We start from the raw sequence: 13,259 nt of genomic DNA, 5'->3' as shown, positions 1-13,259 counted from the left end.
GTTGGATTAGCTACAGTTTTCTTTGAAATTGCACATTTAATATACACATATAAACACAAGGGGCAAGTTGCCCAATGAGGAACTGAAAAAAACATACGCATAAAAAATATGGACGTCAAATATAACTAAAAAACCCAATATAAAAGCATATTTCTCGAAAATAATAATGTATACACTTCCCATAAAAAAAGATAATGATTACCTTATCTAAGTATGGATAGGTTTTCAATTCATCCCAATATGCTTAATGTACTTCTTTTTGAATGTTCTAATTGTGTTTAGAATTCACGACCCCCAGAAGTAAGCTATTGCATTTATTAACAACCCTACTATAGAAAACTCTCTGCGACGCCACAACCTGAAGTAGTCTCACAAAATTATATTAGTGTCTGCCTTGTCAAAACAGTTGATTGACGGTGTATTAATAACTCATGATCCATCCCATTGAAAATTTTAAACACTTTCATCATATTCCCCTGACACCTGTATTCTTCCAATATAAACATATTCAAGAAATCAAGTATCTTTTTATAGCTCAAGATTTGTGACTACAAGAGCACGCATAACTCATCTCTGCACCCCCAACCAAGTCTACATCCTTCTGAAGGTATGGTCTCCAAAACATACACACATAACAATTCAATACATTGAAACATAACTATATAGAAAACAAATATATTTACAGAAAAGACACAAATACCTCCATAGAAGCCTCACCAATATATAGAGACACAACATTAATATACATAAAAATCCAATACAATTACATAGGAATGCAAATTTATTACAGCAAAATAGTTCATTTATAGCATCTGACACGTACTTCGTTATGCATTACATTTGTATTGGTCATAAGGAGCATCTCTTACAATTGTCCAACAGTAGTAAGCCAGCATTGATGTTGACCATTTTCCCTGGCACCATTCTTGTATGGTCCTTACCACCTTTCACCATACAATAATGCTTGTAAAGTACTTTTTGATGTAATATCTCAAAAACAAGAGCCAATAAAACTTTTTCATGGTGATTTGTGTTCAGCAGGTCTATATCATTCAGAATTATATATTTTCAAGTTGAACACAATTTACAATTTCATTGTTGTGCACTGTTAATAAATTGATCAATGTTAAGGTCAAGTATCACTAACGAAGAAAATAAACGCTGAAGAAATGAAAGTCAGTCGTATGTGACTTCTGGATAATAGAGGTTCTACCTATCTGCTTGATCAAATGTGGACTACTTAAACAGGAAGTAGATGAGTAAGGAAGGGAAAAAAACTTGCCTTCTGACACAAAGCCATGATGACATTTCCTAAATTTGACAGCGATTTGTTTATATTTTTAGCTTCCGTGAGACGCTCTCCTTGAGATCCAGATTCTTTAATTCTTTCACTTCCAGCCAAATCCACCAGATTCAAAATTCCTGTTGCAAAAAAAGCATTATTTATTTTTTGCACTATCATATCATCCTATAATGATGTGAATACAGTAGAACCATGAGTTAATGAATTATAAGAGGCAAAAAGTTATGCATTAGATCACAATTTTTTTCTCTTAAAAATGGAAAATATAAATATAACACTGCAACTTCAACATTTCATTCAAGTCATTTCGTTTATAGCAATGGTAAAAAAAAAAAAAAAATTACACTCATTTTTAAAGGCCTTAGTGTTTTACATTGTCAGATCTCTTTCTTTGTTTCTGATAAAGTTACTATATAAACAGGGGGGTTCTTAACCTTTTTCACAACCGTGACCCATCAGTTAACTTTTAATTGAGAAACTCATTAAATATTTATGATCAAGAAAAAATTTTAGTTTTTAAAATAAGTTAAACTAGTTCATGGCGTCTCAACAGGTGGACCAACAGAACCCAAATCCAGAATCAAACAAGGGAGTCTCAAATTCTAATTAAGTTATTTCTTTTATAAATTCTAGAATTTTCTCTCACTAATTTCTAATTACTTAACGTTAATGTTACTTACATTAACATTACAATTATTTTTAGTTAATTCTGATTTATATCTTGCCTGAATTTCCATTAATGTTTAATTTGATCATTATTTCATACGGATAAATTTTCAGCATTTCCGTGATAATGGAATGCTGATCTTTCCTCAAAATACCGTACATAAAATCACAGCTCAAGCAGGTTCCGAAAATGACAAGGTTCAAGCCCAGGTAACACTAGCTTTAGCAGACTAGCCAACACCAGCTTCTACTAAAGTTGGTGTTGGCCCAGACCACCAGAATAGTTTAAATGCCTCTGAAACCAGTGGTGCAAAAAATTAATTTTTAACCGGATTATAAGTGGATTCATTGTGGCCCATTTTCAGGAGCCCTTGCAACCCATGTATGGGCCATGACACATAGGTTAAGAAGCCCTGCTGTAAATATTAATATTACAGTATTTATTATGATCACAAAATTAAATATGAAAAGAAAATATTTCAAAATTACGTGGAAAATTAATTTTAAGCTATTCAGACACAAAGTAAAGAATGCCACAATAACTAAGGAATTCCTTAATTGAAGGATTTCCTGGAACTTTTTGGCATTTGTACCACCATTTGGGATAAGATTAGAAGTTAAAATATCTTTTGGCAATTGGATCCCAAAATTGTTGATCAAGGTATTGTTTTTGAAGATCACAACATCAATTAATTCACTATATACACTTCCACAATAGAAATGGATCTTCTGTACCTTCACATTTTTCACCAGTAATGCTGTTCTCCCCATTTATCTTCATCTGAAAGATGTAATGTGATCTAGATGAATGTTCGTTGCAATTGGTCGCTGCAACCGATCTATTGTGCCTTGCTCTACGGAGGAGAACGAACACCTACAAAATCAAAATGTCAATTTAAATGCCAATATTACATTTCAACTTACGCTCTATTGATCCATCGTGAAAATGTATTTGAGAATTAACAGCTCTAACATACTTTAATAATTACTATAGAAGGAATGATCAAAATTTTTTATTTAGAGTAAACTTCTCACATAACACATATTAAAATTTGCACACAGAAAAGGCATTAATAATGTTTGAATCTCAAATGACACTGAGCATAACTTTCCCCTATGAAGATAGGTTTTTTAAAAGTTTTAACCACTTTATGATCAAGGATGTAATATTGCATACAAACACCTTTGGAATATAGTCAAACAAGATCTGTTTTCTTTCCTCTCTTATAACCGTCTCAGACCTTATTGTAACCCTACAAAGTTGTTTTTTTTTACCTTTCTTTTATTTCTATATAATTATTAGCGACTTTTCCCTTCACATATGTGTGTGTGTGTATCCTTCTACTATACACGTATAAGAAAACTGGTTGAGTGAGGGTGAAAAGAAAAATCTACTTTGTATAACTACACTCGCTTATCGCTATCTCTTATCTGCACTTATGTATTATACCGTTTTCCTTTCATTTGTTTTTACACTCCTTCAACTTCTTTACCTTTCTCTAACGTGCAGTTAGGTTAGGATGAGGTTGCCATATTTTTCACCCATTCGTCAAATAGATATCATGTGTGAATATTTTTAAAGGTAAGAAATTTTTATTTTTATGTGTATGATTATGGTCACTTCAAAGATGATTGTTAATCATTGCATTTTTGCGTGGTGGAGAAATATTGCTGCACTCTTCAATAATGATAGAAAGATAAGTTTGAAAACAAAATAAACAACATTTTTATATCGCATATGTCTGATGACTATAACTTTTTTAGTTCAAAAAGTAGACCCCCCTTGAGGCTATATCATGTGTGTCTAGGATTATTTTGTTGCCAAATGTTTGTTACTTGCTTAGATAAAGCTTTTCAACATATTTTCTGACCTTTGAATCATTCTGTATGCCAATTCAGTTCTAAAATAATGACCATATTTTACAAGAAGGAAGAAAATGTAAGAAAGGAAAAGAAAAGTTACTGGTGAAAAAATTTTACAGGGTGTCTATAACTAGTGTTCTGAGCTGCCTACACTCTTGACAACCAGTCAGAAAGATATGAAAATTTTGGAATTTCTTTGTGAAGAGATGGGAAAGAAATTGAGAAAAAAAAAAAATTCTAACATTCATCACTAGAGGGTGTTTTCCATGCAAATTCTAAAGCACATGCTAACTTTTCAACAAAGATGTGACAAAACTGCTTAAGTTTGATGGCAGGGTACCTAAAAACCTCCAGCAAAACCATTTTTCTTCTAATTTTTTTCATTAAAGAGCATGGGGGTTCCCAGCATAATCTGCTTGATCATTTCTCTTAAAAACTCAAAAATTTACCTGACCCAAACTCTGGTTAAAAGAAATATAATTCAAAATCTTAGTCTTTTAAATTTCAAACTTTTGTTTTTCAAGTTTGTTTTTTTTGCCTGCACAGAACTTTTCCCTGACTTTTATCAAGTATTTGTAAATTTTTTTGACTTTTGCCAAATATTTTACATTTTCCCTGACTTATTTTCATTTGCCTGATTTTCCCCTGACTTTCTAGGATGCTGAGAACACTTTATAGAGTAGGCACATTCAACCAGTTGCTAGCGAAACATCACATTGCTCCCTGAAACAACAAGATTGATCAATGTTTGTGTCCGAATTTGTGCTCATGAGCACTTTATCAATGCTAAGGATGGAATGAATAATAATTTAGCAGAATATCAGTTTTCTAAAAGTTCATCACAATTATAAATATAAAATTGGTGCTTTTAAGTGAAAATAAAATTTTCGGTAATTTAAAATGATTGATATGCAATTTATTATTTAAATAAATATTAAAAAAAACCTGGTAATTGAAATAATTTTACTGTCATGATACTAACAATCAAATTTATTGTTATGATATATTGTATTTCAATATTACTTACAGAATTGATTTATTTTTCAACACTTGTCAGTGTTTTACGTCTAATCAAGAAAATTTCGACCACTCTCAATTAGTACTGCATCACAAAATTTATGTGGTTTATTTTTTCCTCTTTAGATGTTTTTTACCCCTTTCAGTAGCTCAACATTCTGTCGAATACATTGTTGTCTAAACACATTCTTGAGTTAGTGAACTTGCGTGTAATTTATGCTCAATTACACATTATTACAGCAGGATTTTATTTTTCACTTTCATGTTCTTCTTATCCTAGAAATTCACCGATGTAACTTCTTTTAAAGAAAGGGATATACACCACACAGTAAAATATCAGTTAATTTTTAATTTATGCAAAAAATTCCAATTAATATATTTTTTTACATTACTTTGTTGTGCACAAATAGTTACACAAATATTCAGCCGAATACCTAAGCATTATTCAGCAGAACTGAACATTTATCGAAAGGGCCGAATAGCAGCCAAATATTTGTCCGATCTCACAATCAACGACAATTAAACACCTTGTGCGAATTGCATCCAAAGATTGCAATTATCCTGATTTCAGGCATATGTATAGGTGCATATACATTATCAAGCGGTGAATCTACTTGCAAACAGGTTTTTACAGTAATTTGTATGGTGCTGTGAATGACAGTCTTAAGTCATTGAAACTGGACCACTGGGAGACGTTTTTTTTCCAACAAACACAAAGAAATTCTACCTTCTAGGTTGGATGGCACATGGTCAGCTTACATGTCTGTACTTTTCTGACTACTTCAGAGCTCCAGCGAAAATGTTACTTTTCATGATCGGCTTGCTAATGTATGGACATATTATGGTAAACTTGCTATAAGGGTGCTCTTCTTTTGATGGACATAGGTAGGGTTACCAGATTCGAAAACTGAGAAAGGAGGATGTCTGCATGTGCACCTTCAATAACATTGCTTTTTCTGATTTGCACAACAGATGGTGCCACTATTGCATACAATATAAAACCAGCCACAATAATATTTTTCCCCAACTAACTGCTTAAAAAAAGCCAAAATTGAAAATATTCTGGGAATTTTGGTGGTTATTAGTCAATATGTTTTGAAAAAAAAAAATGGTTGTATCAATGAAGAGATATGTTTCAACATGGGGGGGAAATTTTTTTTCCAGAAAAAAAAAAAAATATGTAAATCTAAAAAGGAGGTCAAAAGGGTGAATTTTTTTAAGAGTAGGAAGATGCTTGAAATGACATAAAAAAGGAGGACATATGGTGACCCTAGGCATAGTCAGTGCTCATGACTCGAAATAGATTGACAAACCTCTGACAGAGTTTAAAACAATATGCCATGCTTGAAATTTTTATAAACACTATAATTTAACACAGAAGCTAAACAGAGATTTTTATTCTTTAAAAGGGCTTTCTAAACTCTCCCCATCCCTTTGTTAAGAAGTTCCATCATTTTCTAATTGGTAGTTAAGGCTGCAGACACCTCAGAACACAGAAAATTTAAATGTACACACCCTGCATGTCATGTTTTTTGAAATTAATATAGAACTGAGAATTTTCATTACTTCTGAAGCAGAGTTCACTTCGACGGTTTTCACATTCGAAATGTAGTTTTCACTTCCTTTGTATGCTGTTTTTTTAATCTCGCATTTAGCGGAAGTTTGGCTGTTGTCTGACAGCAAATCTCTGATATTCTCATTATATATCTCCATAAATGAAGTCTCCATTGAATACTGAAAATAGATTTTTTTTAAATATATGAATATTTTGCTACTGCAAAATCACTTGATGTGAAAATAAAAAAAAAATACAATTTTAATTTTCTCATTCAGTTAAATTTTTCAATTTTATACCATAAACAAATTCAGTTGAAATATTCACACAACTATAATTAGTTTGAAAAAAAAAATCTTTTTACCTTCCAGCCCTTGGTTTTTAAGTCGGCAGATGCCTGGAAGATTTTTTGTACTGATCTCGGGATCATCCCAAGCCGATCATCCTCAGATGACAGCACAAAATCACTTATATCCTCTGGTCCTTCCATAGTGTATGTCTTACCGGATCCAGTTTGACCATATGCAAAGATGCAGACATTATAACCATCCAAAGCTGATTGTATGAGTTGGGATATTTCATGGAATATATCATCTTGTGATGCTGAGTGACAAAAAATATCATCAAACGTGAATTCATAAGAAGCCCGATTTTTGTTGGAACCCTGAAAGTAAACATTTAAATTCAGACTCAATGTCAATAGGAAAATACAAATAGACAAAAGGCAAACCTGACTTTTTTTCATTTCCATGTTCAAATACTAAAGGAACCAACTAAATACAATGCACAACTTATTATTTGACCACATCGGGACTCACACTCGGTTTCTGATAACAATAACTGATTGATAACTATTTCAAAAGCGAATATGATGACCATGTCCTATTTGAATGAATGGGATGCATGGAAACCAGAAAACTAAGTTTTCCTTCTCCACATAACTGGCAGCAAAATTTTCAATTGTGCCATTTTTTCTTCCAATGTTGTGCTAAAACGTAGAATACTTTTACTTTGAGCTATACAGAACTCTGCATTTTTTAAAAATAATATTAATCCAGGGCTGGACAAATCACCACGGTGACTAAAAAATTGGTATTGGCACCTAAAATTTTTTTTGTGTAGTCACTAAATTGCAGGCTGAGAGCAGCACAAAATGCTTGGTATTTACAGCAGTATATCTGTCAACATGAAAGAGGATCACTATGACCTGAAAGAGCCAAAAGAAGCATTATCTTGGAAATTTTTTTCTGGGCAAAAAAATTTCTGGCACCTGAATTTTTTTTAAATTTGGCCAGCCCTCTATTAAGCCATTATGTAAAGTTAGAATGGAACTGTCTAATGTGTTTCATGAATTCCGATAATTTTTTAATACACAGCAAGTTTCAGAGATCCCCTGAGAAAATCTTTTGGCAGAGTAACCGTGAATCTGGTCAACTAAAAAAAAACTGAACAAGAACTGAAGGCACACAAGTCTTTCCATTATATTTGTCTTCACTACAGGTAGGTCATTGCAAAAGTAGCTTCATGCGCACATTGATTATAGCGGCTACTACTGCTCAAATGGGGCATTGTGAACCAAGTATACAACCATAATATTTTTCATGGGCAGTGCATTTTTCATATTATTAATTATTAGTTTCTTTCGTGATATATGCTTTTATTTTGGGTCGCTGTAGTTTAATTATATTTGGCTGATTTAGGGATAAATCCAAGCCGATCATCTTCAGATGACAGCACAAAATCACTTACATACTCTGGTCCTTTCATGGTGCATGTCTTACAGGATTCAGTTGGACCGTATGCAAAGATGCAGACGTTATAACCAACCAAAACTGATAGCCCATATTTTTTATGGGCATCTTTTTTTTCCAGCCACTTCATTGGGCAATTTGCCTGCTGTGGCCTTTGTATTTGCATAAAAGAGGGGGTGCAGCTTTTTACCTTCTACATAGTCTTGCAAGTTGCTAATGATAACTTATGGGAAAAAAAATTAGGTCTGGTTAAACCTTAACACTTGAAAATGCCAAAAAAAAAACCTATTTGCAGAAAAAAAATTTGTAACACATGCAAAAGTCCCAATAACTATAAAAAAAATTTTCTCCCCTGTTATGATATTGGTCCATTCCGTACTTTGCGAAGCCAAATGATAACGTTATCTGTGATTCTAATAAGTAGGGTTGGACAAGCGCCAGGTTGCGATGGCAACTAAGAAATTAGTATTGGCACCTGAAGTTTTCCATGTGTGGTTACTAAATTGCAATCTGAAAATATGAAATTTTTGGATTTTATATCAGTTACCATCTTTGTTATTGATAGATATATGTCCTGGAAAAAAGAAAAGAAATAATTTTTTCACCTGTTTTTTTGTGCAAACAATGTTTGGCGCCTAAAGAATTGTTCTGTCACCTAGATCTTGTAATTTGTCAAGCCCTGCTATATATAATAAGCTACGTCTACTGTACTATAATTTTCAACTGAATACTAAAGAGACTTACATCTGTATCATTTACCCGAAACAGTTCTATAGTTTTCTTATCTTTTTGTTCAATGTGGGCCAACTGCCACCCTTGTGCAAGTTCATCAGCAAGAGGTGGACGTATTCTACAAAAAACACGGATATTACCCTGAAAAGGAACCAAACATTGAACAATGATAACTTTTTTAAGAATCTATATGTAATAGTAATGAAACTAGCATAATGAGAGAAAATCAGCACAACAAAGAATAAAAAAAAATTGGCGAGTGTACTCGGATGAAAAAAAAAAACTAAACGAACCTTCAATTCTTGGATTATATTATGCAGTTTTCTCCGTTCCGTCTCTCCTTCCCTGCTTTTCTGTTCGAGCTGTTCGATCTTCAATCTGTATTCATTGTTCAAATCTTCTGCTTTTTTCTGTAAATCTTCTGTTGCTTTACATCTGTTTTCTGAGGCTGATAGAAGCACCTTGATAATCATAAATTCAAAATTTTTTCACTCACTGCCTATAAATTACACTCAGATGGCCAATGTAATGGTAAAAGATGAAAAAAAATTAACTCAATAGACTAAATAGGACCTACTCATTTTAAATACTAAGAATTTATAAAACCAGCTCTATTGTAATTTCTTTTATCTGAAACAATCCTATAATACAAGAGAGCTGTCAACCGTTTCTGAAAATTATACAGTGATCACTGGAGGGTGGCCTTAGCTATAGGTAATTTCCCAAATGTTAAAATTTTGCTGCTCCTATCCCCAATCCTGTTCCAATCAACAAAAACTATCCGCCCAAATTTTAGCTGAATCAGACAACTGCTAGGGGCAATCCTCGAACACTTTGAAGCTTGAAACAATGGCAATTTCCTATACACGAGTAATTTTGTTCAAAAGCAATATACTCTTCCCTATTTCGATGATTTTTTTCTCTTCTCAGAGAAATTTGAGAACACATCCAGGCAACCCCAGCCATTGTTTATAAACATTCTGAATCCAATTTTCCAAAAAAAAAAAAAAAAAATTGTCCTAATTTTAAAAATACCTAAAACATCATGAAAAATTTGAGAAATATTAGTTTTTAATAATGCACACAACTTCTATAAGAGAAACACATTTTTATTTACAGCAATAATTTTTATAGGATCAAAACATAATGTGAAAGAATTAACATTATTTTTTTCCCAGACAGGGATTTAATAGAACAGTTGGGTATTTTTCAGTCTTTCCGGCAATAATTTGTTTCACACTGTTTTTAAACAATTGCTGGGATTGCCTTGATGTGTCCTTATAAATTTCTATAAGAGAAAAAATGATCGTGATACAGAAGAGTATACCACTTTTGAATGAATTAATCATTGCGTATAGGGAATTAACACTGCTTTCTATGTTCCAAGACCAAGGCACTAGAGTCATCTAGCAGTGGTCTGATTGAGCTAAAATTTTGCACGGGTCTTTTTTTAGTTGATTGAAACAAGATTGGGGGGGGGGGGAAGCTAAACTTTTAAAAAGTTGAAAAATGAGGGTCCACCCTAGTGAACACCAGTTACAGCAGAATTGTATGAACACCCATTTTTGTCCAGTAGATTAAATTAACTTTCATTACCAGTGTTCACCAATATGCACCCAAATTCAATTTTACTCCAAATTTCTTTGACTGGAAATACTCTTTCAAATTTTAGGTTTTCTTTAAAATCAAGTTATTTCTTACTGATAGAAGAAATACCCTCTTTTTTTACAAGACTGCTGCTCCTCAAAATTTTGGAGAGAAGTGAAAAATTTCCCTCTATTTAGCTCCCTACACATTTAATTTACTTCCACAGTTGATAATTGAACAATCTTCATGTGTGTACCTCTTTTATTTATAAATTTACAATCATGGTAGTTAAATCAAGAAAATTTAAATTACCTATTTGACATTGTAATGTAATCTCCTTTCATCTTGCAAATGCCGCTAAATACTAATTTTTTTTAAAGTCTATCAACTCCATTCCTGTTGCCACTTATTTCTTTATATTATAGTATACATGCATTTTTCTTATTATTTTTGTGGGCTCCCACTCACAAAATTTGAAAAAGTAGGAAAAAGCAGGATTAAAAAGTAGGATGGGGAAGAGTACCCCCGTTAGACAACATAATCCGCATAACAAAAAAAAAAAAATCTCAAAAAAAATTTTTTATTAAAAAAAATTTCCCCCATTAATCCCCCCCCCCCCATAGCACTATTTCAGTATCCTGTAAGATTGACTCAAGTCGAAACAAAATGACGGAAATGACTTGGTTATGAAAACAATTTTTGGCCAAAACAGTGCACTAGCAACCACGGATAATTATTTTCTGTTCTCCTCACAATGTAATTTTTTTTTTTTTGGAGTCTTTCACAGTCCAATCTGTCAGCTTTATTCGACAATGCACAGCAAATTATAAAGACATTTTTTAAGAATGACATTTTACCAAAAAGTAGAAAAAGTAAGGCAAGTGGGAGCCCTGGGGCTCACAAGCTAGCTTAGTCCTGAAATGTTTTGTGCCTATGTTTCAACTGGTTAAATAAAGTTATCTTAAATTACTTTTTGAAATTCTTTTTTTTGGATAACACTGGTCATTACTACCTTAAAACCAAGTCATGCCAACAAAAAAAAAAAATCACCTTCAGCTCGAAACGGGACATCTCGCCAATTTTAGATGTTACAAGGCCAAATTGATGCTGGCTGTTTGGTGAATTTTGTCTCTCTCCCCCCCCCCCCGAAAATAAATACTTTTTTGCTATTTGTCAATGGTGACAATTTACATTTTGCCCATGACATTATTTCAGGGATTAAAAACAAAAGCATCAGTCTTTTTTCCAAGTAAATTCTTTGGGAATAATTTTTCCCCAAAAGTAAGGATTTTTACAATTACGGCAAAAATTCAAGATATACAGTAAAATCCCTCTTAACCGACACCCCTTAGATACAGTCACCCCTCTTTTACAGCCAAATAATAATTTCCCCTTGTATAATAAAGGTATGCATTCCAAACCCCTAATTAACGGTCACCCTTTTTTTACAGACTTTTTTTTGTGCCCCTGGTGACCGCAAAAGAAAGGCTTTACTGCGTAAGAATTTTTACAAGAGTCCGAGTAGAAATTCAGGGCCCTCTGGAAAATCTGAAATACTTGACAGCTACGCGAAATGTAGACAATGAATGATATTCTTGATATTAATGGTCAATACAGAAACGTGATGGTGGGACAATCATTGTCTGTACTAGCAAGATATACACATGAAACAAAGATGCAACACTGAGTGCTCACCATGTTTGAAAGTATAAAAATTCTGAATGAATAAATTTAGAAAATCAAATGTTTATAGACTTTAGTAATTTCTAAAAAAAAACAAAAAACAAAACGAAAACATTCAAAAAAGAAAGAAAAAAATTTAAAACAAAAACAAGTGAAAGACTGAAAAATTTGAAATATAAATTCAATTGTATTTGCATTTAAACGTGAAAACATAAAATAATCATGATTAAAACTGAACTCACTTTTGTCGCTTCGAGCTGTGATTGAAGAGACTGGCTTTCAAGAGCAATGTTAGTCACCAGCTGCTGAGCAGTTATCAGATCTGTGCGGCATTGTTCTAAATTAGCCTTCAGCGTTTTTATCAGCTCTTGATTTGCTTTGTTTTCATCGACAGCAATGTTAAGCTTCGTTTGCGTTTCCCTGTAAAAAATATGTTGTGATCATTTTATATTCCATAGGTGACGAGTGTCAGACAAAAATCTGTAGTTTGTCACACGATGAAATATTTCACTGCCGAAAAAATTTTGTCATACAAATATAAGGGAAAATTTGGGGATTTTTTGGGAGATTGCATTGGATGAACATATGGCCCATTAGGACATGCTGGTATTTTCCAGTAATTTTGGCCATCTCAACCTTTTATACAAAAATATTCTGTATTTTCAATGAAGCCTACATGAGTTTTTATTCTTTACTAAAATCAAGTATCAAAATTATCTTGCCAATTATGATCATTTTCACTGTAAATATGAATATTTATCCCCAATATTTGTCATATTTTTGTAAATTTTCTTTCTGTAGAATTAATTTTAATCCACCATGATTTGCATATCTTGCCATTGGCAATTCCTTGTTATACAGTGTTCTCATCCCCCCCCCCCCAACAACTACTACTACTACTTTACTGCACACCAACTCTGGCCATATTGTCATACCTCAATCTCTAACTGATGGAGTTTGGTTGGAAATGAAGGCGCCATCTATCAGTGGTTGTCTTAGACTCTGCAGGTAAAGAACTTATTTTTCGATGTTATTTTTCTGGATCGAACCCATGCACCCTGGCTGTAACCTCATGGTAGAAGATGAATATCTTACCACTGCA

General features: G+C 32.9%; 1 protein-coding gene across 1 annotated transcript in view; it reads right to left on the bottom strand.

Annotated features, from left to right (window-relative positions):
* Nucleotides 1-13,259, bottom strand: part of LOC149083161 (carboxy-terminal kinesin 2-like) — a 29,464-nt gene that overhangs the window by 4,057 nt on the left and 12,148 nt on the right. Inside the window, exons 5-11 of the mRNA XM_089236327.1 lie at nt 12,400-12,577; nt 9,181-9,348; nt 8,900-9,028; nt 6,769-7,068; nt 6,416-6,583; nt 2,705-2,843; nt 1,283-1,422 (exon numbers count right to left, since the gene is read on the bottom strand). Of these exons, the coding sequence (XP_089092453.1) occupies nt 1,283-1,422; nt 2,705-2,843; nt 6,416-6,583; nt 6,769-7,068; nt 8,900-9,028; nt 9,181-9,348; nt 12,400-12,577 (1,222 nt within the window). The remainder of the gene's footprint in view (nt 1-1,282; nt 1,423-2,704; nt 2,844-6,415; nt 6,584-6,768; nt 7,069-8,899; nt 9,029-9,180; nt 9,349-12,399; nt 12,578-13,259) is intronic.

The sequence above is a fragment of the Pholcus phalangioides genome, unplaced genomic scaffold (genome assembly GCF_987345545.1).
Source record: "Pholcus phalangioides strain wild (caught in Gottingen) unplaced genomic scaffold, Ppha-v1.0 ptg000009l_1, whole genome shotgun sequence".
NCBI lineage: Eukaryota > Metazoa > Arthropoda > Arachnida > Araneae > Pholcidae > Pholcus > Pholcus phalangioides.
The sequence above is the reverse complement of the archived record's forward strand: the minus strand, read 5'-3'. Positions and strand labels throughout refer to the sequence as shown.